The 26,882-nt window shown below is 42.8% G+C and overlaps 1 protein-coding gene across 1 annotated transcript in view; it reads left to right on the forward strand.

Annotated features, from left to right (window-relative positions):
• Nucleotides 1-2,174: 2,174 nt before the first annotated feature.
• Nucleotides 2,175-26,882, forward strand: part of LOC110490019 (enhancer of polycomb homolog 1) — a 79,234-nt gene continuing 54,526 nt past the window's right edge. The window contains exons 1-2 of the mRNA XM_021563098.2: nucleotides 2,175-2,443; nucleotides 18,384-18,491. Of these exons, the coding sequence (XP_021418773.2) occupies nucleotides 18,423-18,491 (69 nt within the window). The 5' untranslated portion in view covers nucleotides 2,175-2,443; nucleotides 18,384-18,422. The remainder of the gene's footprint in view (nucleotides 2,444-18,383; nucleotides 18,492-26,882) is intronic.

The following is a 26,882-nucleotide window of genomic DNA, read 5'->3' on the forward strand; positions in this document are numbered from 1 at the left end:
TGGCAATTGAACCGCTTGCAGAAAGAATTAGACAGGACCCAAATGTAACAGGTAGCAGTATTGGTAAACATTCATATAAACTAAACTTATTTGCAGATTTATTTTTTTTAACCTTTATTTAACTAGGCAAGTCAGTTAAGAACAAATTCTTATTTACAATGACAGCCTACCGGGGAACAATGGGTTAACTGCCTTTCTCAGGGGCAGAAAGCCAGATTTTTACCTTGTCAGCTCAGGGATTCAATCCAGCAACCTTTCGGTTACTAACCCAATGCTCTAACAACTAGGCTACCTGCTGCCCCAAAATTTCCTGATATACCTGAACAATATTGAAAACTCACTGCCCCTCTTGCTAAAAATATTTTCAGAATACTGTAAAGTCTCAGGATATAAGGGCCTCCCGAGTGGCGCAGTGGTCTAAGGCACTGCATCGCAGTGCTAGCTGTGCCACTATGGACTCTGGGTTTGAGTCCAGGCTCTGTCGCAGCCGTCCGCGACCGGGAGACCGGGGAGGTGCACAATTGGCCTAGTGTCATCTGGGTTAGGGGAGGGTTTGACCGACATTGTCCCATCGCACACTAGTGACTCCAGTGGTGGGCCGGGTGCATTGCATGCTGACACGGTAGCCAGGTGTATGGTGTTTCCTCCAACACATTGGTGCGGCTGTCTTCCGGGTTAAGTGGGCATTGTGTCAAGAAGCAGTGCGACTTGGCTGGGTTGTGTTACAGAGGACGCACGGCTCTTGACCTTCGCCTCTCCCTAGTCCGTACTGGAGTTGCAGCAATGAGAGAAGACTGTAACTACCAATTGAGGAGAAAAATGTACTGGAAAAAATTTATATTGGGCAACAGGAAAAAGAAAAGTAATAACTCATGATCTACAGTGGACGACAAAAAATATAAAGTACTTAGGATGCTTAATAAGTGACAACCAACAACAAATATGTAAAGATAAGTTTACTCAACAATATGAAAGCAGATCTAATTAAATGGAACAATCTTCCCATAAATATTACAGGTAAAATAAACCTCTTCAGAATAGCTTGGCTCCCAAAGTTTTTATATTCATTCTCGGTAATAACAATTACCACACTGAAGATATTCTTTATAAAAGTACACCAGAGCAATCTTGAAATAATTATATTTGAGAACAGTCTAGGAGAGATGATTGTGGCTGAGACAGGTCAATGGGTTTGTAAAGGAGAGACTAAATCTGTGTCCCAAATGGTATGTAAGAAATAGAAATAGGGTGCCATTTGGGACATAGTTTAGTGTCTCCTTTACAAACCCATTGACCTGTCTCAGCCACAATCATCTCTCCTAGACTGTCTCACTGTAAACCACAGGGCAGTGCTAAAGAGGGATCTCTTTGTGATCACATGACACAGAATTGTTACAGTAAATTTCTCATAAACATTTGTATAAACCCAGATGGCTGCTGAAGACATTGCTGAGAATGTGATATTAATCACTATGTTCTACCCTCCCTCTGTGACACGGTGCAAACATCTAGCTAGCACAGAACTCTGTAACATGCAAAGTTTTTTACAGTCAAGAGGAGGTTTATTTCTAGATAATTCCATAGGCTTCCTCTGACTCTCTCTCTCTCATCTGTGTCTGATGGGCAATATGGGCTGCAGCATTAGCCCATCCCAGAAGCAGCTGAAAGCAGGACAGATCTTTGCACAAAAAAAGCTGTGAAGGGAAAGGGAGAGAGGGGATGGGGGTGGGGTAGGAATTTGCAAAACACTCCTTTACCTTGAGTGGGGAAGGAAAATGTTGCATCTCATTGCAACAATGTATTTCATATGGAATATTGTCACTGTGTCTGTCTGCGTGGTAAATGAATGTGTCTACACTACTGCTCCAGCAATACATTTCCACACTAAATTCATATTATCAGGTCAGATTAAATGTTCCATGTATATTGTCTGGCTGCAGGGAATTTACATCAAATGAGCCATACGTGTACACAATTCAATTTTAGTACAATACATGCACACATTTCACAGTCTTACTATTGGCCTTCATCAATAATTAATGAAGTATAATATAATATTAATCTAGTTCAGTGATGTTTTTACTAGGTCCACTGGAGTAAACCAACAGTGAGCTCATCGTCGCCACAGGTGATTGGTGCCACTCAAACTGTCCAATCACAAACCGTCTGTTTGACAATGCAAATTTTGGCTTGGTCAGCTGAGCTGTAATCTTTTTGGACATATTTTTCGCAACAGCTATGATATCCCTTCAAGTTCTGATGTTGGACAGCAAAATATTGATCCAACACACAATTTACAATGACAACCGATAGAAATGTTCTAAATACTGCATAGTGTTTGTGGATTGCTGAGCTAAAGCTAGCAACTAATAATGCGGACGGTTTCCTATGGCTAACGTTAGCTGGGATATTCGACTCATCGTCCTCCCTGGTGGTTTCTCTGGTAAGTTCATTTTCTAGTGTGGGGTTTGTCTCTCTTAGACTATATACTAGAATAAATATTGTAATGTACATTTGACAAGTTTTTGAATGTAACTAGCCAAAGAAAAGGAAGACATTGGCTAATGTTAGCAAGCTAACGACGTTGGCTATCGACGCCCATGTCTTAATTCACAACTCTCGTTTTTAAAAACGCTGGTGTAAAAGTAACTTGGATATAAAATGCCCTTCCCCACAAGCTAGGCTGCTAGATACGCACATTTCTTATTCATCTATACATTTGTAAAGTTATTTAACTTAGCTGTTAACATTAACTGTCCTCGTTCTTGGAAAAAAACGAACGTTAGCTAACTAAGTTAGCTCCGCAACATCTGCCTGGACTGTGTGACCAAACATTCGCTAAGGTCAAGAATTGAAAAGCTGTTATTAAATGTAGATTTAAAAAAAAAATGTATCGTGGGCGTAACGTTAACTCGACAAGTTGGTTAGCTAACTTACCTAGCCAGTCAACTAGCTAACGGCGCTAGTTACGTACTTTTTTTATAACTGCAAATTATTCGACATTCTTAACCAAGTCAAGTGACCACCAAGCAAATCTCGCTAACGTACGATATTTTTGTACCATTTTGTGTCTCTGAACACTGCATTCTCTACCAGAAAGTTGGTTGGCCCTCTTTGATGTCACGTAGTTTGATGGATACTTCTGTGTATATATAGTTTAGTAATATATGTGGACACGCCTTCAAATTAGTACATTCGGATATTTCAGCCACACCGGTTGCTGACAGGTGTATAGAATTGTGCACACCGCCATGAATTCTCCATAGACAAACATTGGCAGTAGAATGGCCTTACTGAAGAGCTCAGTGACTTCCAACGTGGCACCGTCATAGGATTTCTTCTTTCCAACAAGTCAGTTCCTAAAAAATTCTGCCCTACTAGAGCTGCCCCCGTTGACTGTAAGTGCTGTTATTGTGAAGTAGAAACGTCTAGGAGCAACAATGGCTCAGCCACAAAGTGGTATACCACACAAGCTCACAGAACAGGACTGCCGAGTGCTGTAGCGCGTAAAAGTAGTCTGTCCTCGGTTGCAACACTCGCTTCCGAGTACCAAGCTGTCTCTGGATGCAACGTCAGAACAAGAACTGTTCGTTGGGAGCATCATGAAATTGGTTTCCATATCCGAGCAACCGCGCACAAGCCTAAGATCAACACGTTCTCTGGAGTGATGAATCACGCTTCACCATCTGGCAGTCCGACAGAGTAATCTGGGTTTGGTGGATGCCAGGAGAACTCTACATTCCCCAATGCATGCATAGTGCCAGCTGTAAAGTTTGGGGGATTTTTTTCATGGTTCGGACTTGGCCCCTTAGTTCCAGTGAAGGGAATTCTTAACTTTACAGTGTACAATGACGTTCTAGAGGATTCTGTGCTTCCAGCCTTGTGGCAACAGTTTGGGGAAGACCCTTTTCTGTTTCAGCATGACAATGCCCCCCGTGCACAAAGTGTGGTCCATACAGAAATGGTTTGTCGAGATCGGTGTGGAAGAACTTGACTGGCCTGCACAGATCCTCGACCCCATCGAACACCTTTGGGATGAATTGGAATGCCTACTTTGAGTCAGGCCTAATCGCCGACACCCGTGCCCGACTTCAGTAATGCTCTTGTGGCTGAATGGAAGCAAGTTCCCGCAGTAATGTTCCAACATCGAGTGTGGGGGGGTTGTTATAGCAGCAAAGGGGGACTCTATATTAAGGCCCATGATTTTTGAATGAGAGTTTTGACAAGCATGTTTCAACATACTTTTGGTCATTTAGTGTGTTTTCATTTATAAAGCCCTTTTACAAAAAAGTCCCACTTTACCTAACATCTTTACTAAACATTTGGACATACGAGTAACACACGTGGTCTCGGGTATCTATCGAAATCTTGATATTCCAGTTGTCTCTACTGAATTAAGTAAATCAGCTTTTTGTTCCACAACTAAGGTCCAAAAAAACCATCTTAAATGTTCTTACATTTGATGTTTTAGTACCTTAAGGACAATTCAGAAAGCTAATAGAGGATCTTATTACTGATGAATGTGTTTGTATTTTATGACAGTGTTTGTCTTTCTGCATGCATTTTATATTTTGTGTGTATCTTTTGTAATTGATGTAATTCAGGGCCCATCTGTAAGAGACCTTGGTATCAGTATGACTCCCTGAACCTTTATTGTAAATCAAAAATAACTAGCTAGCTACTAGCTGAAACGTTTAATACTTCTGATTCTACTTATCTATCAAAAAAAAATTGTACTTTGTAAACAAAAGGTGTAGACTAACAGCGAAATGCTTACTTACTGGTTCTTTTCCAACAATGCAGAGTTGTACAATGCAGAAATATATACACTCACTACTGTAAGTCGCTCTGAATAAGCGCATCTGCTAAATGACAAAAAAAAGTTACAGATAAGAAATGTTTTAATAGTGACAGTGAATAACGACAAAAAATAACCACATATGGTTCGTTTTTCAGGGGGACTGATTATTTCCCACCCCACTTTAGCTGAGATGGGTAGAAAAGTTCTCTCTCTACATGCCAATATGTATAAATCTATTACAATGTATTGCATTGGGGGCTATGGAGGGGTTGGAGATAGGGATATGTATGACACAGTCCCCTTCAAACTACCCATATTTGGTTGGTAGAGACCCCACTGAGTATTTCCCACCCAATTTTAGCTACAAGCCAATATGTATTCTATGTACAGTCTATAGTGTAATGCATTGGGGGCTATGGGGGTGGAGTGAAAAGCCAGCAGCAGGCTGTGCAACAGTACCCTTCAAAAACAAACAATATTTGTTGAGTAGAGACTAGTGTTGTCACGATGCCAACATTTTACTTACGATACCAAGTGAAGTATCGCAATACCACGGGGGGAAATTCAGTGGTCTCGTGTCCTGTTTTCTAAACGTAATGCTCATGTGCTACACATCTGGCACTGATATTCATACTTCTACTCAATACAACACATTAACTTCATACTGTTAACTGTGTAATATATTGAACAAAAATATAAACGCAACATGTAACATGTTAGTCCCATGTTTTATGAACTGAAATAAAATATCCCAGAAATTTTCCATATGCACAAAAAGCTTATTTCTCTCAAATTTTGTACAGAAATTAGTTTATATCCCTGTTAGTGAGCATTTCTACTTTGCCAAGATAATCCATCCACCTGAAAGGTGTTGCATATAAATACGCTGATTAAACAGCATGATCGTTACGCAGGTGCACCCTGTGTTGGGGACAATACAAGGCCACTCTAAAATGTGCAGTTTTGTCACACAACACACTGCCACAGATGTTTTGAGGGAGTGTGCTATTGATGTGCTGACTGCAGGCATGTCCACCAGAGCTGTTGCCAGAGAATTTATTGTTAATTTCTCTACCATAAGCTGCCTCCAATGTCATTTGAGAGAATTTGGCAGTATGTTCAACCGGTCTCACATCTGCAGACCACGTGTAACCACGCAAGCTCAGGACCTCCACATCTGGCTTCTTCACCTGCGGGATCGTCTGAGACCAGTCATCTGGACAGCTGATGGAACAGGAGTATTTCTGTCTGCAATAAAGCCTTTTTGTGGGGGAAACTAATTGTGAATGGCTGGGCCTGTCTCCCCAGTGCCCAGTTATGTGAAATCCATAGGTTAGTGCCTAATTTATTTCAATTGACTAAAATCCTTATGTGAACTGAAATTGTTGCGTTTTATTTTTGTTCAGTATGGAATACTACATAGAATGGCTACTTTGCTAATATTTGCTGAGGCCTACCTGTGATTTGGTTGGAGGAAGGAATATATATGATGATCTGCATGTCACTGTGGCAGTAGGGGGGAAACACTGCATGAAACTTACTCTAAAGTTAACACACTCCCTAAATCACACACTCTGTCTCCCAAAACAAACAAACACACGCCGGCGCCGACAGAGATGGCCGCCTCGCTACGCGCTCTTATTTTTTTAATGTATTATTTCTTACACTGTTACCCCAGGAAATCTTAAGTCTTATTACATACAGCCGGGAGGAACTATAAGAGCAACGTCAACTTACCAACATTACGACCAGGAATACGACTTTCCCAAAGCGGATCCTCTGTTTGGTCCACCACCCAGGACAATGGATCGGATCCCAGCAGGCGTCCCAAAACAACGGCGCCGCAGAAGGGGTAGACGGAGCGGTCTTCTGGTCAGGCTCCGTAGACGGGCACATCGCCCACCGCTCCTGAGTATACTACTAGCCAATGTCCAGTCTCTTGACAACAAGGTAGACAAAATCCAAGCAAGGGTTGCCTTCCAGAGAGACTTCAGAGATTGTAACATTCTCTCTTTCACGGAAACATGGCTTACTCGGGATACGTTATCAGTCGGTACAGCCACCTGGTTTCTTCACGCACTGCGCAGCCAGAAACAAACATCTCTCTGGTAAGAAGAAGGGCGGGTATATGCCTTATGATTAACGAGTGTGGTGTGATCATAACAACATACAGGAACTCAAGTCCTTTTGTTCACCTGACCTAGAATTTCTTACAATCAAATGCCGACCGCATTATCGACCAAGAGAATTCTCTTCGATTTATAATCAGTCGTGTACACCCCAGCAGCCACCTCAACGACCCTGAAAGAACTTCATTGGGCTCTATGTAAACTGGAAACAACATCCCGAGGCTGGGGATTTTAACAAGGCTAATCTGAAAACAAGGCTCCCTAAATTTTTATCACCATTTCAAATGTGCGACCCGGGCTGGAAAAATTCTGGATCATTGTTACTATAACTTCCGCAGCGCTTGCTAAGCCCTCCCTCGCCCTTCTTTCAGCAAATCTGACCACGACTCCATTTTGTTGCTCCCAGCCTATTGACAGAAACGCCCATACTCAGGTCTGGTCGGACCAGCGTTGAATAATCTGATTCCACGCTTCAAGATTGCTTCAATCACGTGGACTGGGATATGTTCCGGATAGCATCGAACAACAACATTGATGTACAGTGGGGAGAACAAGTATTTGATACACTGCCGATTTTGCAGGTTTTCCTACTTACAAAGCATGTAGAGGTCTGTAATTTTTATCATAGGAACACTTCAACTGTGAGAGACGGAATCTAAAACAAAACTCCAGAAAATCATATTTGTATGATTTTTAAGTAATCAATTTGCATTTTATTGCATGACATAAGTATTTGATACATCAGAAAAGCAGAACTTAATATTTTGGTACAGAAAGCTTTGTTTGCAATTACAGAGATCATACGTTTCCTGTCGTTATTGCACACACTGCAGCAGGGATTTTGGCCCACTCCTCCATACAGACCTTCTCCAGATCCTTCAGGTTTTGAGGCTGTCGCTGGGCAATGTGGACTTTCAGCTCCCTCCAAAGATTTTCTATTGGGTTCAGGTCTGGAGACTGGCTAGGCCACTCCAGGACCTTGAGATGCTTCTTGCGGAGCCACTCCTTAGTTGCCCTGGCTGTGTGTTTCGGGTCGTTGTCATGCTGGAAGACCCATCTTCAATGCTCTTACTGAGGGAAGGAGGTTGTTGGCCAAGATCTCGTGATACATGGCCCCATCCATCCTTCCCTCAATACAGTGCAGTCATCCTGTCCCTTTTGCAGAAAAGCTTCCCCAAAGAATGATGTTTCCACTTCCATGCTTCACGGTTGGGATGGTGTTCTTGGGGTTGTACTCATCCTTCTTCTTCCTCCAAACACGGCGAGTGGAGTTTAGACCAAAAAGCTCTATTTTTGTCTCATCAGACCACATGACCTTCTCCCATTCCTCCTCTGGATCATCCAGATGGTCATTGGCAGACTTCAGACGGGCCTGGACATGTGCTGGTTTGAGCAGGGGGACCTTGCGTGCACTGCAGGATTTTAATCCATGGTGGCGTAGTGTGTTACTAATGGTTCTTTGAGACTGTGGTCCCAGCTCTCTTCAGGTCATTGACCAGGTTATGCTGTGTAGTTCTGGGCTGATCCCTCACCTTCCTCATGATCATTGATGCCCCACAAGGTGAGATCTTGCATGGAGCCCCAGACCGAGGGTGATTGACCGTCATCTTGAACTTCTTCCATTTTTTTAAAAGAATTGCGCCAACAGTTGTTGCCTTCTCACCAAGCTACTTGCCTATTGTCCTGTAGCCCATCCCAGCCTTTCGCAGGTCTACAAGTTTATCCCTGATGTCCTTACACAGCTCTCTGGTCTTGGCCATTGTGGAGAGGTTGGCGTCTGTTTGATTGAGTGTGTGGACAGGTGTCTTTTATACAGGTAATGAGTGGAGAACAAGAGGGGTTCTTAAAGACTCTTAAAGAAAAACTAACAGATCTGTGAGAGCTGGAATTCGTACTGGTTGGTAGGTGATCAAATACTAATGTCATGCAATAAAATGCTAATTAATTACTTAAAAATCATACAATGTGATTTTCTGGATTTTTGTTTTAGATTCCGTCTCTCACAGTTGAAGTGTACCTATGATAAAAATTACAGACCTCTACATGCTTTGTAAGTAGGAAAACCTGCAAAATCGACAGTGTATCAAATACTTGTTCTCCCCACTGTATAAGCTAGAGGTCGACCGATTTTATAATTTTTCAACGCCGATACCGATTATTGGAGGACCAAAAAAGCCTATACCAATTAATTGGCCATTAAAATATATATATATTTATTTGTAATAATGACAATTACAACAATACTGAATGAACACTTATTTTAAGTTAATATAATACATCAATAAAAATCCATTTAGCCTCAAATAAATAATGAAACCTGTTCAATTTGATTTAAATAATGCAAAAACAAAGTGTTGGAGATGAATGTAAAAGTGCAATATGTGTCATGTAAGAAAGCTAACGTTTAAGTTCCTTGCTCAGAACATGAGAACATATGAAAGCTGGTGGTTCCTTTTAACATGAGACTTCAATATTCCCAGGTAAGAAGTTTTAGGTTGTAGTTATTATAGTATTTATAGGACTATTTCTCTCTATACCATTTGTATTTCATATATTTTTTGACTATTGGATGTTCTTATAGGCACTTTAGTATTACCAGTGTAACAGTATAGCTTCCGTCCCTCTCGCCTCTACCTGGACTTGAAGCAGGAACACATGGACAACATCCACCCTCGAAGCATCGTTACCCATCGCTCCACAAAATCACAGCCCTTGCAGAACAACCACTCCAAGTCTCAGAGCGAGTGATGTCTGAAATGCTATTAGCGCGCACCCCGCTAACTAGCTAGCCATTTCACATCGGTTACACCAGCCTAATCTCGGGAGTTGATAGGCTTGAAGTCATAAACAGCGCAATGCTTGAAGCACAGCGAAGAGCTGCTGGCAAAACGCACAAAAGTGCTATTTGAATGAATGCTTACGAGCCTGCTGCTGCCTACCATCGCTCAGTCAGATTGCTCTATCAAATATCAAATCATAGACTTAATTATAACATAACACACAGAAATACGAGCCTTTGGTCATTAATATGGCCGAATCCGGAAACTATCATTTCTAAAACAAAATGTTTATTCTTTCAGTGAAATACGGAACCGTTTTGTATTTTATCTAACGGGTGGCATCCATAAGTCTAAATATTGCTGTTACACTGTACAAATTAGTTTGCAACGAGCCAGGCGGCCCAAACTGTTGCATATACCCTGACTCTGCGTGCCATGAACGCAAGAGAAGTGACACCATTTCACCTGGTTAATATTGCCTGTTAACCTGGATTTCTTTTAGATAAATATGCAGTTTAAAAATATATACACTGCTCAAAAAAATAAAGGGAACACTTAAACAACACAATGTAACTCCCAAGTCAATCACACTAATGTGAAATCAAACTGTCCACTTAGGAAGCAACACTGATTGACAATAAATTGCACATGCTGTTGTGCAAATGGATTAGACAACAGGTGGCAATTATAGGCAATTAGCAAGACACCCCCAATAAAGGAGTGGTTCTGCAGGTGGTGACCACAGACCACTTCTCAGGTCCTATGCTTCCTGGCTGATGTTTTGGTCACTTTTGAATGCTGGTGGTGCTTTCACTCTAGTGGTAGCATGAGAGTCTACAACCCACACAAGTGGCTCAGGTAGTGCAGCTCATCCAGGATGCATGCTGTGGCAAGAAGGTTTGCTGTGTCTGTCAGCGTAGTATCCAGAGCATGGAGGCGCTACCAGGAGACAGGCCAGTACATCAGGAGACGTGGAGGAGGCCGTAGGAGGGCAACAACCCAGCAGCAGGACCGCTACCTCCGCCTTTGTGCAAGGAGGAGCAGGAGGAGCACTGCCCTGCAAAATGACCTCCAGCAGGCCACAAATGTGCATGTGTCTGCTCAAACGGTCAGAAACAGACTCCATGAGGGTGGTATGAGGGCCCGACGTCCACAGGTGGGGGTTGTGCTTACAGCCCAAAACCGTGCAGGACGTTTGGCATTTGCCAGAGAACACCATGATTGGCAAATTTGCCACTGGCGCCCTGTGCTCTTCACAGATGAAAGCAGGTTCACACTGAGCACATGTGACAGACATGACAGAGTCTGGAGACGCCGTGGAGAATGTTCTGCTGCCTGCAACATCCTCCAGCATGACCGGTTTGGTGGTGGGTTAGTCATGGTGTGGGGTGGTATTTCTTTGGGGGGCCGCACAGCCCTCCATGTCCTCGCCAGAGGTAGCCTGACTGCCATTAGGTACCGAGATGAGTTCCTCAGACCCCTTGTGAGACCATATGCTGGTGCGGTTGGCCCTGGGTTCCTCCTAATGCAAGACAATGCTAGACCTCATGTGGCTGGAGTGTGTCAGCAGTTCCTGCAAGAGGAAGGCATTGATGCTATGGACTGGCCCGCCCGTTCCCCAGACCTGAATCCAATTGAGCACATCTGGGACACCATGTCTCGCTCCATCCACCAACGCAATTTCCCTAGTTAAAATAAATTCATGTTAGCGGACAATATTAACTAAATATGCAGGTTTAAAAATATAGTATTGTGCATTGATTTTAAGAACGGCATTGGTGTTTATTGTAAGGTACACGTTTTAGCAACAGTCCTTTTTCGCGAATGTGCACCTCATCTATTATATGCAGCGCAGGACACGCTAGATAAACTAGTAATATCATCAACCATGTGTAGTTAACTTGTGATTATGATTGATTGATAGATTTTATAAGATAAGTTTAATGCTAGCTAGCAACTTACCATGGCTTCTTACTGCATTCGCATAACAGACAGGCTCCTCGTGGAGTGCAATGGGAGGCAGGTGGTTAGGGCGTTGGACTAGTTAACTACAAGATTGAATCCGAACTGACAAGGTAAAAATCTGTCGTTCAGCCTCTGAACAAGGCAGTTAACCCACCGTTCCTAGCCTTCATTTAAAATAAGGATGTGTTCTTAATTGACTTGCCTAGTTAAATAAAGGTGTAAAAAAAAATCTGATTTGTTATGAAAACTTGAAATTGGCCCTAATTAAATCGGCCATTCCGATTAATCGGAAGTATAAGCTGATTTGGTGAGCGAGTTTATTAGCAAGTGCATTGGTGGTGATGTACCCACGGCGACAATTAAAACCTTCCCCAACCAGAAACCGTGGATTGATGGGAGCATTCGTGCAAAACTGAAAGCGCAAACCACTGCTTTTAATCAGGGCGAGGTGACTGGAAACATGGCCAAATACAAACTGTGTAGCAATTCCCTCCGCGGGAATCAAACAAGCTAAGCGTCAGTATAGAGACAAAGTAGAGTCGCAATTCAACGGCTCAGACACGAGAGGTATGTGGCAGGGTCTACAGTCAAATCACAGACTACAAAAAGAAGCGGGCCACCGACACGGGCCGCTACCAAAACCTGCTGACTCTCCTTCACCGCAGCCAACGTATGTAAAACATTTAAACGTGTTAACCCTCGCAAGGCCGCCGGCCCAGACTACATCCCCAGCCGCATCCTCAGAGCATGCGCAGACCAGCTGGCTGGTGTGTTTAGGGACATATTCAGTCAATCCCTATCCCAGTCTGCTGTTCCCACATGCTTCAAGAGGGCCACCATTGTTCATGTCCCCAAGACAGCTAAGGTAAATGAGCTAAATGACTATCGCCCCGTAGCACTCACTTCCGTCATCATGAAGTGCTTTGAGAGACTAGTCAAGGATCACATCACCTCCACCCTAGACCCACTCCAATTTGCTTACCGCACCAATAGGTCCACAGACGACGCAATCACACTGCACACTGCCCTAACCCATCTGGACAAGAGGAATACCTATGTAAGAATGCTGTTCATCGACTACAGCTCAGCATTTAACACCATAGTACCCTCCAAACTCATCATTAAGCTTGAGACCCTGGGTCTCGACCCTGTCCTGTGCAACTGGGTCCTGGACTTTCTGACGGGCCGCCCCCAGGTGGTGAGGATCAGCGGGGTGGAGATGTTGTTTCCTACCCTCAACACTGGGGCCCCACAAGTGTGCATTCTTAGCCCTCTCCTGTACTCCCTCTTCACCCATGACTGTGTGGCCATGCACACCTCCAACTCAATCATCAAGTTTGCAGACGACACTACAGTGGTATGCTTGATTACCAACAACGACGAGGCTGTCTACAGAGAGGAGGTGAGGGCCCTTGGAGTGTGGTGTCAGGAAAATAACCGCACACTCAATGTCAACAAAACAAAGGGGATGATCGTGGACTTCAGGAAACAGCTTCGGTTTTAAGTTCCTCTGCGTACACATCATGGACAAACTGAAATGGTCCACCCACACAGACAGGGTGGTGAAGAAGGCGCAACAGCGCCTCCTCAACTTAAGGGGGCTGAAGAAATTTGGCTTGTCACCAATAACACTCACAAAATTTTACAGATGCACAATCGAGAGCATCCTGTCGCCCACTACCCCAAGGCTCTCCAGAGGGTAGTGAGGTCTGCGCAACGTATCACCGGGGGCAAACTACCTGCCCTCCAGGACACCGACGCCACCCGATGTCACAGGAAGGCCAAAAAAAAAATAATCAAGGACAACAACCACGCGAGCCACTGCCCGTTCACCCCACTATCATCCTGAAGGCAAGGCAAGACAAGGTCAGTACAGGTGCATCAAAGCTGGGACCGAGAGACTGAAAAACAGCTTCTATTTCAAGGCCATCAGACTGTTAACCTCTCTGGGATATTCGGGACGGTAGCGTCCCATCCCAACAACAGCCAGGGAAAGTGCAGGGCGCCAAATTCAAAACAACAAATCTCATAATTAAAATTCCTCAAGCATACAAGTATTTTACACCATTTTAATGATAGACTTCTCGTTAATCCAGCCACAGTGTCCGATTTCAAAAGGGCTTTACAGAGAAAGCAAACCAAACGATTGTTAGGTCAGAGCCAAGTCACAGAAAAACACAGCCATTTTTCCAGCCAGAGAGAGGAGTCACAAAAAGCACAAAGAGATAAAATTAATCACTAACCTTTGATCTTCATCAGATGACACTCATAGGACTTCATGTTACACAATGCATGTATGTTTTGTTTGGCGCGTTATGTTCAGTGGTTCCAAAACATCCAGTGATTTTGCAGAGAGCCACATCAATCATTTAGTACACAATCCAAAATCACGTCCCGGCAAGTCCATGCTAAAGTTCAGATGAAAAGTTATATTACAGTTCGTAGAAACATGTCAAACGAAGTATAGAATCAATCTTTAGGATGTTTTTATCATAAATCTTCAATAATGTTCCAACCGTAGAATTCTTTTGTCTTCAGAAATGCAATGGAACAGAGCTCGCTCTCTACCGTGAACGAGCTCATGGCAGTCTGCCAGACTCTGCTCAAACAGCCCTTTATGAGCCCCCACTTCACAGTAGAAGCTTCAAACAAGGTTCTAAAGACTGTTGACATCTAGTGGAAGCCTTGGGAAGTGCAACATGACCAATATCCCACTATCTTCAATAGGGCATGAGTTGGAAAAACTACAAACCTCAGGTTTCCCACTTCCTGGTTGGATTTTCTTTCTCTGGTTTTTGCCGCCATAGGAGTTCTGTTATACTCAGACATCATTCAAACAGTTTTAGAAACTTCAGAGTGTTTTCTATCCAAATATACTAATAATATGCATAAATTAGCAACTGAGCCTGAGTAGCAGGCAGTTTACTCTGGGCACCTTATTCATCCAAGATACTCAATACTGCCCCCCAGTCCCAAAGAAGTTAAACAGCCATCACTAACATTTAGTGGCTTCTGCCAACATACTAACTCAAATCTCTAGCCACTTTAATAGTTACAAATTGGATGTAATAAATGTATCACTAGCCACTTTAAACAATGCCACTTTATATAATGTTTATATACCCTACATTACTCATCTCATATGTATATACTGTACTCTATACTGTCTACTGCATCCTGTCTATGCCGTTCGGCCATCGCTCATACATATATTTATGTACATATACTTGTTCATTCCTCATAAGGTAGGTGTTGTGAAATTGTTAGATTACTTGTTAGATATTACTGCATGTTCAGAACTAGAAGCACAAGCATTTCGCTAACGTCTGCTAACCGTGCGTATGTGACCAATAAAATCTTATTTTGACACCACCCTCTCGCCCACAAACATACACACACACACTGCTCCCAACTAAAATGTTTGGCACCAGAAATATATTTTTAAATATAATTTAGGCCTATATGAATCCTACCTTTTTTTTATCATTCATGAGTGGCAGACACTTTTCCTTTTAATTCCTGTGCAATAAAAAAGAACCTAATGTGACATGGTTTGTGAAATTCTATCAAATGCGTGCAACATCCTGCAGGAAGAAAATAGGTGGCTCTGGTTATGATTCATTTATTTATTTTGAGCTAGAGACAAGCCGTTTGCTATGCTGTAACGCTGCAAGCATGTCTGTTGCGAAGCTGTTTTTCTTCTCTGGCACTGCTGCTTGACAGTGAACTTGCAAAGCCTATACTCAGACTGGCTTGTGCTCTTGGTTATACCAGGCATTCAATTATATACTGTATCACAGTATCACAATATATATTGTATCACTTTAGCTCGTGCTGCTCTAATGTAACAGCAGAAGACTGATCAGGGTCTCCATCCTCGCTCTCCATCACCGCTAAATTATATATATATTTAAAAACTGATGGCGGAATAGATGCGGACGGAGAGGAGCAAGTGAGTGAGGGCTGGTACTGGATGCAGCTGGCTGTTCACAGCTGCCACACATGATATGTGCGTGAAAGTGAAGTGGACATTATTGGAGCGGTGCATACGAGACTAGTTGCTGTTCCTTCAACAATTTTATAACAGGCGCCAGCGGGTTCTTTAGATGGATAGGGACACGTTATTTTATAAAAACATTTTATATAAAGTTTTGGTACCGTGATACAAACGTGGGATTGGTATACCGTGCAACACTAGTAGAGACCCTACTGAGTATTTTCCACACCTCTTTAGCTGAGACAGGTAGACCAGTTCTCACTACAAGCCAATATATCCCATTTAAAGTCTATTAGCTTATTGCATTGAGGCTATGGAGAGGGTGGCGAACAAAGTGCTGCTGGATATGTACGACACAGTCCCCCTCCAAAACTACACATTTGGTCAGTAAAGACTGCTGAGTATTTCCCACCCCACTTTAGCTGAGACGAGTAAAGTGTTTTTTTCTTTCCTCTACAACCCAATATGTATAATGTGTATTGTATTGCATTGCAGTAGGGTTGGGCAATATGGTTTAAAAATCATCTCAACTGTTAGTTTTTTTTTTTTTTGTTTTAAACGTAGAACTTAAAGGTCAAATACACAGCAATAGTCGAATGAATTGAGGGCTTGTGAAGTTATACCTAGGCTAAATATAGGCCTTCCACAACCACAAGAACCCCTAATAATAAAATTATTTGAACTTGCTTTTTTTTGCAATAATCACTGATCTGGCTTTTAAGTTTGAAAATGTTTTTTTTTTGTTCCAAATTTAACTAGAGCCATGCATAATGCACATTCACTAATGATGACTAACTTATTGTAGCAGGCATTAGGCTATAGACAATTAATATAGATCTCATGAACAACCTCTCAAGCCCACGTGCTGGTGATTAGCCAGCTAGTCTTTATATTTCAAGTTTAGCCAACTTGGATCTATTTGCTAGCTAACAAGGTTGAACAGTTGTTGTTATGAACACATCCTGTCTCCAACTGTTTGGAAAGCATGTTAGCCTGTCCACTTTGTTCAGATGTTGAAATCAAGAGGCCTGCCTTATTTGTAAAAATGAGAACAAGTTGCCAATTTCTTAAATTGTTGTATGCTTATTGCACTTTCATATAACAGAATAGACAGCTAGTAAAACTTTCTTTGGCTAAAATGCGTCTAGCTGTAAACCGAGCATTCATTTTCAGCAATTCATGTAAATTGATACTATCATTTTAGTTGTCTGTACTGCGTGTAATTTGAGTAGGTGAGACTTAAAAAGTGTATTGTTTAAAACAATTAACTTCTCTATTTCTGTCAAATAATGTCTCAATGCGTTTTGGTGTCCATATTAGAGATTATTTTGGACCAAGCCTCAAATGGAAATAGTGAGTTGAAACTGCTTGCCAGAGAGAAAGATGTGGTCTCAACTTTGTTGGAGTGAGAGACAGGGGGATGGGCTTTGTGTATAAACCGAAGAGGTGAAGCGAGAGGTTTCCCTTGCTAAAATATGTTCAAAATAAGGGCAGTGTGTTTCTATTGGCTTATTTTGGAATAATCTTGTCGCTTTGGGACAACTTAAATTGTAAGTGCGGAGACGTACATCTCTCGAGTAGTGCAGCGTTCTAAGGCATTACATCTCAGTGCTAGAGGCGTCACTACAGACCCTGGTTCGATTCCAGGCTGTATCACAACCGGCCGTGATTGGGTGGCGCAGAATTGGCCTTGCATCGTTATGGTTTGACCGGAGTAGGCAGTCATTGTAAATAAGATTTTGTTCTTAACTGACTAAGGTTACATAAATAAATAAAAAATCTTGTCATTATATAAACATCTCTGGTGTGAATGGGGACACACAGCATGGAGAAGCAAATGAGACGAGACCAAAAATACAACATGAGAACAAGCAGACACAAACTCTCATAAAAAGGGAAAATAACACAACCTTGATTCTTGCGATACAGGCTTTTGAAATATCACACAAATATAAATTCAAATTAATTTGAACAATTGCCCAGCCCTACATTGCAGTGGGTGGAGTAAGGAGTCACCAGTACTCTGTATTAAACCCGTTGCCCAGCACGAGACAAATGTGAAGTTTTCAAGTCTATTGAGTAATTCCAGTAACTTATATTTTATTAAGTGTATTTCTTCAAATACAGCCTACACTATCTGTAGTATAATTTGACGAATTTCATTTATCAATAGATTTTTTTCGAAGGTGGTTGCAATACTGGGGAAAACTATTTGTTTTTGATATTCCCAACATTTAGCATGTCTTTGCAGGGGGACTCTTAAATCTGTTATCGTGCTCCCAGCATAATATCATACTGCTAAGTGAAATGGTTGACTGGCTAGTAGCCACACATGCTGATGCTCTTGCTGGCTACATTAAATCAAATGTTATTAGTCACATACTCATATTTAGCAGATATTATTGTGGGTGTAACAAAATGCTTGTGACTTGAATCTAGATAGTGACAATACATCATCTACAGTACAACTCCAAACATGGGTATATCCCTGGGACAACTCTTACCCTACGAGGTCGGAAAACTGCTTGTTTTCTGTTCTACCTAATGAATTGCACTGACTATTAGTCCCTAATAGTGGGGAATAATGGGGGGGGGAGAAGCAGTGGAACTTTCTTTAAGATCCAGATTTTGAATTTGAGGGTATAGGTTTAACGTCCTTTGGACAACATGTACACAATGACATCAGTTTCATTTCGGTCTCTGCTTTCCAGGCCACTATCCCATTCCCAAATGGATGATAAGCATGGAGTATGTTCTTCTCGTGTGGACTACACACCCCCACTCTACAGGCAGGAGACCACACCCTCCTATCAGTACAGGTGAGATTAAGCTATATGCATTCATACAGTGCCTTCGGAAAGTATTCAAACCCCTTCCCTTTTCCCACATTTTGTTATGTTACAGCTGGGGATGCATGATATCGGAATCTATTTCAACGCCGAAGTTAAAAACCGATGTCAAAGCTACCGTGCATACCTATATAACGTGATGTAATGACACCACATACATTTTTGCTCTACAAGTGCCACACAGCATTCCTAACCTAGTCCACAATGTCTGCTGTGTGGATCGAGCAGTCAACAAGTCGAGCAGTCATTTGAAAGAGTAAGAACATTTCAGCGAGACAACTCAAAAGATAAAATCCATTAAGGTCAAGATAATGTAATTCATTGCCCTTGACAATCAACCGTTCTCTCGTGGGTGATGTTGGCTTTCGCCCACTGGTCGAGCTCCGGTACACACTACCCAAGTGCGCTATTTTTCAGATGTTGCCCTACTGGAGTTACACAGTAATAGCGTCACTGCTATTGGCTTCTCAGCATACAGTACATACTATGGAACGCTGTTTGGGTCTTTGCGTGTAAAAAGATACAGTTGCACTGTCAAGGCTGTACAAAAAAGTCTGCAAACAAGCAAACCCCGGACACGAACAATGTGTACACAATACCGTGTTGGTAATAAAGCATAATTTGTTTGACCGCAACTTCTAGGGGAGATAGCTACAGTGCCTTACTTTCGCAAGGCACTGTATATACCAAGCTAAAGCTAGCACCAATACAACCAGCCTGAAAACAATGACCAGTAGAAACTGCAGTCATTTGCTGCTGGTGATTCTCTGATCCACCTTTACGCAGATGACACCATTCTGTATACTTCTGGCCCTTCTTTGGACACTGTGTTAACAAACCTCCAAACGAGCTTCAATGCCATACACCACTCCTTCCGTGGCCTCCAACTGCTCTTAAACACTAGTTAATGCATGCTCTTCAACCGATTGCTGCCCGCCCGACTAGCATCACTACTCTCATCACTACTCTACATATTCTGACTTAGAATATGTGGACAACTACAAATACCTAGGTCTCTGGCTAGACTAGAGACCTAGGTCTCTGGCCAATCTCCAAAACAAAGCCTCCTTCACTCATGCTGCTAAACACCCTCGTAAAACTGACTATCCTTGACTTCTGCGATGTAATTTACAAAATAGCCTCCAACACTACTCAGCAAATTGGATGCAGTCTATCACAGTGCCATCTGTTTCATCACCAAAGCCCCATGTACTACCCACCACTGCGACCTGTATGCACTCGTTGGCTGGCCCTCGCTTCATATGCGTCACCAGACCCACTGGCATCAGGTCATCTATAAGTCTTTGCTAGGTAAAGCCCAGCCTTATCTCAGCTCACTGGTCACCATAACAACACCCACTCGTAGCACACGCTCCAGCAGGTATATTTCACTGGTGATCCCCAAAGCCTCCTTTGGCTGCCTTTCCTTCCAGTTCTCTGCTGCCAATGACTGGAATGAATTGCAAAAATCACCGAAGCTGGAGACTCATATCTCCCTCACTAACTTTAAGCATCAGCTGTCAGAGCAGCTTACCAATCACTGCACCTGTACACAGCCCATCTGTAAATAGCCCACCCAACTACCTCATCCCCATATTATTTATTTTTACTCTTTTGCACCCTAGTATCTCTACTTGCACACAGGAGGAAACCTGGCACCATATTGAAATTGAACTTCAGTTCATGAAGATAAATAGCTAGCCAGCTACTTAACCCTGTTGCCCAAATCTAACGTTGTAAGCAGCCACCGAGCTTCATCTGGCTACTAAGGCTCGACCTGACCGGGTTATGTGTTGTTAAGCTAGCTACAATAAGGATTAGGCACAATAGTGGAATTTGCAGTTTGTCTTCAAAATAAAAGTGTCATTGACAGTAATACAAATAGTGGAATTATGCCATACTTTTATTTTGAAGGCTAACCGCAAAGTCCACTACAGGGACTGGGAGACTTGTCAGGATTGAGGCAAAGATGAATGGAGCAAAGTACAGAGATCCTTGAAGAAAACCTGCTCCAGAGCGCTCAGGACCTCGGACTGGGGCGAATGTTCATCTTCCAACAGGACAATGACCCTAAGCACACAGCGAAGCCAACCCAGGAGTGACTTCGGGACAAGTGTCTGAATGTCCTTTATTGGCCCTGCCAGAGCCTGGACTTGAACGTCATCGAACATCTCTGGAGAGACCTGAAAATAGCTGTGCAGCGACGCTCCCCATCCAACCTGACAGCGCTTGAGAGGATCTGCAGAGACAAACTCTCCAAGTGTGCCAAGCCTGTAGCGTCATGCCCAATAAGACTCGAGGCTGTAATTGCTGCCAAAGGTTAAAGTACTGAGTTATGTAAATGGGATCTGTTTTTTTATTCTTAATACATTTGCAAAAAAAACAAACCTCTTTCTGCTTAGTCATTATGGGATATTGTTTGTCAATTGATGTTTTTTTTTATTTTATTCATTTTAGAATAAGGCTGTAACAAAATGTGGAAAAAGTCAAGGGGTCTGAATACTTTCCGAATGCACTGTATATACTTTGTGGTGACTTTATAAACTAATGAATGTGTTCTTGACAAGTATTCCCATACCATCTATTGTCTAATTTGGAGATCTGGAGTGCAGGTAATTGTTTTAAAAGCCTTATGACGTGATAGTGTGTTATCCCTAGTAACGAGAACCATGTAACCATGACACATTCCTACACGATTTCCTTATTTCACAGATGGACCACTTAGAAGTTAAATCATGGGGGAAATTATTTTACCCACTGATAGAACTAAGGCTTTCACCAAATTGACAAGCGTTGCATGATTTTTTATTTCTGGGGGTGGATTATCCCTTTTAAGGAGCAAATATCCACACCTGATTCTATCAATCAGCATAGGCATACATGGTTACCAGCATTAGGTCATAGAGAGAGATCGAGGACTCGTCTTTGTATCTGTGCCATTATAGCATCTGTGATTGAGGCTATCTCCATTTGGAAGTAGCACATTTTCTTGCTTACAATTGGCTGATCTCTCCTGAAGAACCAGTTGGACATGACTCCAACAGGGTCACCAGGAGTGATCAGCCAATGAAGTTGGAAGTCCCACCCAGTTGACTAAATTAAAATGGTGGAAGCCCACAATGGTGCTGAAAATGTTAATCAAAATAAAAACTTTTTTTAAATAACTAACCCAAGATGGACCACAACCTGTCGTTTCCAATGGGAGCAAATTAATCAGTGCCAGAACAAGCAGAGAGGTGGACAGAGCCAAGAACGAGCTAGCGAGACCATATTTGCGCGTTCTAGCATGTATTTCAATCAAATGTATTTATAAAGCCCTTCTTACATCAGCTGATGTCACAAAGTGCTGTGTAGAAACCCAGCTTAAAACCCCAAACGGCAAGCAATGCAGGTGTAGAAGCACGGTGGCAAGGAAAAACTCCCTAGAAAGGCCAGAACTTAGGAAGAAACCTACAGAGGAACCAGGCTATGAGGGGTGGCCAGTCCTCTTCTGGCTGTGCCAGGTGGAGATTATAACAGAACATGGCCAAGATGTTAAAATGTTCATAGATGACCAGAAGGGTCAAATAATAATAATCACAGTGCTCGTCGAGGGTGCAACCTCAGGAGTAAATGTCAGATGGCTTTTCATAGCCGATCATTCAGAGTATCTCTACCGCCTTGTTGTCTCTAGAGAGTTGAAAACAGTTGGTCTGAGACAGGTAGCACGTCCAGTGAACAGGTCAGGGTTCCATAGCCGCAGGCTGAACAGTTGAAACTGGAGCAGCAGCACGACGAGGTCGACTGGGGACAGCAAGGAGTCATCAGGCCAGGTAGTCCTGAGGCATGGTCCTATGGCTCAGGGCCAGAGTGAGAGAGAGCATACTTAAATTCACACAGGGCACCGGATAAGACAGGAGAAATATTCCAGATTTAACAGACTAACCCCAGCCCCCCGACACACAAACTACTGCAGCATAAATGAGCATATTTCCATTTGGGAACGCCTACTCTCTGAAATGTGCATGCGCAATAACTCGATTTGCGCTAGCACTGTTTCTCAACAATGCAATAAATTGGCCCATTCTGTTCGTAACAGATTCAAGTTTTGTGAACAGAAAGCTGTATTGAAATCAAGTGTTTCATCAATAGGAAAATTAGCATAATGTCGGCCAAAACCTATCTTCTCCCACTGCCGGCCACTGGGCTTCCTCTCATCACCATATTTGGTGGTGAGTGGTAATGTCAAACGGATGCTTCAGATTTAAACATCCTGTGAAACATTTGGGGCCTCCTTTTATAACCGTTGTGTAAAATTTACACAATCTACTTACACCATTTCTGTAAATACTTAGCAAGCACAAACATATTGATTTACTAACTTGGCGCACGCCATATACACATTGTTCCGGTTATAAATCAAACCTGTCGTAAAACCGCTTGTGAACGAGCATTGTCGCCCGTCATTCACCTTTTATGGTGACAATAACACCCTTTTATTTTCTGTATATTTTGGAAGTAGGCAAAGACACAGTATCTAATGGAAATATCAATGGGGAACATCAAATGTTTTTGGGGATGCATACAGAATATTTTATTTTTCAGGCTACAGCAAATGTCACTCACTGACTGTTTCTGAAAGACAAAATGATTGCAAATTGTTGTGGACCTGTAAACAGTTTAAATTCATGTTTTGTATTTACTTTTCCCCAACCTAAATAGGCTGCACTGCCTGTGAATTCTGAAACTTTGTCTACTCAAAAAATAATTAAACTACAGTACTCAATATTTGGAAGGTGTTCTTAATGTTTTGTACACTCATTGTAGATGCCTGTTAATAATTATTTTAGAATGCAAAGATTAAACAAATGACCAGGACCAACTCCAGGCTTTTTCACCTGGTTTTACTGATTTTCCTTATGAACTGTAACTCATAACTTTTGATATTGTTGCATGTTGCGTTTTTTAAATATTTTTGTTCAATATAGAAGACCAGTTGAAGTATGACAAAACCAACGCTTTGCAGTACTTAGGGAATGCCACAAGAGGGTGACATTGACTAACATATAGGTCCCCTAAAATTACAGTACACTGAGTCGTGGTTTGCGTTTCAAATTTGGTTAGCAAATAATTTGGGGAGGTGCGTATATTTGTCCTGTTACAAGTGTCAGTAAGACCAAGGAGCTGATCGTGAACTATAGGAGAAAGAGGGGAGAGCACATCCACATCGACTAGGCTGTTGTGAAATAGGTTGAGAGCTTCAAGTTCCTTGGGGTTTACATCACTAAGGACTTAACATGGTCCACACACACCTGCACGGCAGTGTCTTTTCCCCCCCAGGAGGCTGAAAATATTTATGGACCCTTGGATCCTCAAAGTTCTACAGCTGCACCATCGAGAGCATCTTGACTGGCCGCATCACTGCTTGGTATGGCAAATGCACGCCCTTGACCGCAAAGCGTTAGAGGGTGGTGCGGACAGCCAAGTACACCACTGGGGCTGAGCTCCCTGCCATCCAGGACCTCTATATCAGGTGGTGTCAGAGGGCCTGAAAAATTGCAGAAGACTCCAGCCACCCAAGCCATAGACTTCGCTCTGCAACTCTCCGGCAAACAGGTTCTGAAACAGCTTCTACCCCCAAGCCATAGGACTGCTAAATAGCCAGACTGGTGAATAGTCAATTAATGGTACCCAAACTATCTGCACTGACCCTACCTACACACACACTCACTAGACCATATTATATATCTACATATCGCCATCTACACACACACACACACACTACATTGACACATTCACAGACACTACATACACACACGCATACCAACAACACAAACACACATTACACACTTTTTACACATCATTTGCAGCTGCTACTCTCTTATTTGACTCTTATCAACCCTGATACCTAGTCACTTTACCCTGCCGTCATGTACATATCTATCTCAAATACCTTGTACCTCTGCACATTGATCTGGTACTGGTATTCCCTTTTATATATAGCTCCATTCTTGTATTTTATTTTATTCCTCTTGTGTTACCATTTTATTTTTAAACTCTGTATTGTTGGGAAGGGCTCTTAAGCAAGCATTTCACGGTAAGGTCTACATCAGTTTTATTAGGCGCATCTGACAAATACAATTAGATTTCTTGCCTAACCCAACTTCCCCTGAGACACCCGCAGGGAGTGAGGTCACGGCCAGGGTCATCATTTCTCACACCAGTCTGCTGCACTTGTGTTCAACTTCTCAAGTAGCCCATCTAGAGTTTGTGCATTCCTTGTAACGTGTAGAAACTTTTGTTTGTTTTACACTACATGACCAAGTATGTGGACCCCTGCTCGTCGAACAACTCATAAAAAATCATGGGCATTAATATGGAGTTAGTCCCCTCCTTTGCTGCTATAACAGCCCCACTCTTCTGGGAAGGATTTCCACTAGGTGTTGGGACATTTGCTGCGGGGGGACTAACTTCCATTAAGCCATTAGCATTAGTGAGGTTGGGCACTGGCTTGCGTCGGCGTTCCAATTCATCCCAAAGGTGTAAGATAGGGTTGAGGTCAGGGCTCTGTGTAGGCCAGTCAAGTTCTTTCACACAGATCTCGACAAACCATTTCTATATGGACCTCACTTTTTGCACATGGGCATTGTCATGCTGAAACAGGAAAGGGCCTTCCACAAACTGTTGCCACAAAGTTGGAAGCACAGAATCGCCTAGATAGAATGTCATTGTATGCTTTAGCGTTACGATTTCCCTTCACTAGAACTAAGGGGCCATGCCCAAACTATATATATATAAAAATTAAAAAAATGACCCAGCCCATTATTCTTCCTCCACCAAACTTTACAGTTGGCACTATGCATTGGGGCAGGTACCGTTCTCTTGGCAATCGCCAAACCCAAATTTGGCCATCGGACTGCCAGATGGTGAGCGTGATTCATCACTCCAGAAAATGCGTTTCCACTGCTCCAGAGTCCAATGGAAGCAAGCTTTACACCACACCAGCGAACTCTTGGCATTGCGCATGGTGATCTTAGGCTTGTGTGCGGCTGCTCAGTCATGGAAACCAAGTTTGTGAAACTAACGACAAACGGTTATTTTGCTGATGTTGCTTCCAGAGGCAGTTTGGAACTCTGTAGTGACTCTTGCAACCGAGGACAGACTTTTTTACACGCTTCAGCGGCCCCGGTCTGTGAGCTTGTGTGGCCTACCACTTCGCGGCTAAGCCGTTGTTGCTCCTAGACATTTCAACTTCATAATAACCGCATTTACAGTTGACCAGGGCAGCTCCAGCAGCACAGAACTTTGATGAACTGACTTGATAGCCAGACTGGCTATTTGATAAGTCTGACCATAATTATATCCTCCTGATAACTGCTTTCAAGCAAGAAGCACCAGTGACTCGATCAATAAAAAAGTGGTCAGATGGAAAGCAACAGGACTGTTTTGATAGCACAGACTGGAATATGTTCCGTGACTCTTCCGATGGCATTGGAGTACACCACATCAGACACTGGCTTCATCAATATGTGCATCAACGATGTCGTCCCCACAGAGACTGTACGTACATATCCCAACCAGAAGCCATGGATTACAGCCAACATCTGCACTGAGCTAAAGGCTCGAGCTGCTGCTTTCAAGGAACGGGACTAACACGGAAGCTTATAAGAAATCCTGCGATGTCCTCCGACGAACCATCAAACAGGCAAAGCGTCAACACAGGACTAAGATCGAATCATATCACACTGGCTCCGACGGATGTGGCAGGGCTTGCAAACTATTACAGACTACACAGGGAAGCACAGCCGAGAGCTGCCCAAGTGACACGAGCCTACGAGATGAGCTAAATTACTTCGATGCTCGCTTCGAGGCAAGTAACACTGAAACATGCATAAGATCAGCTGTTCCAGACGACTGTGTGATCACGCTCTCCGCAGCTGAAGTGAGTAAGACCTTTTAAACAGGTCAGCATTCACAAGGCAGCAGGGCCAGACAGATTACCAGGACGTGTACTAAGAGCATGCGCTGACCAACTGGCAAGTGTCTTCACTGACATTTTCAACCCCTCCCTGTCAGTCTGTAATACCAACATGTTTCAAGTAGACCACCATAGTCTCTATACCAAATAATACTAAGGTAACCTACTTAAATGACTACCAACCCGTAGCACTCAGGTCTGTAGCCGTGAAATGCTTTGAAAGGCTGGTATGGCTCACATCAACACCATTATCCCAGAAACCCTAGACCCACTCCAACTTGCATACCGCCCTAAAAGATCCACAGATGATGCAAGCTCTATTGCACTCCACACTGCCCTTTCACACCTGGACAAAAGGAACACCTATGTGAGAATGCTATTCATTGACTATAGCTCAGCGTTCA

This window comes from Oncorhynchus mykiss, chromosome 15, assembly GCF_013265735.2.
Source record: "Oncorhynchus mykiss isolate Arlee chromosome 15, USDA_OmykA_1.1, whole genome shotgun sequence".
Lineage (NCBI taxonomy): Eukaryota > Metazoa > Chordata > Actinopteri > Salmoniformes > Salmonidae > Oncorhynchus > Oncorhynchus mykiss.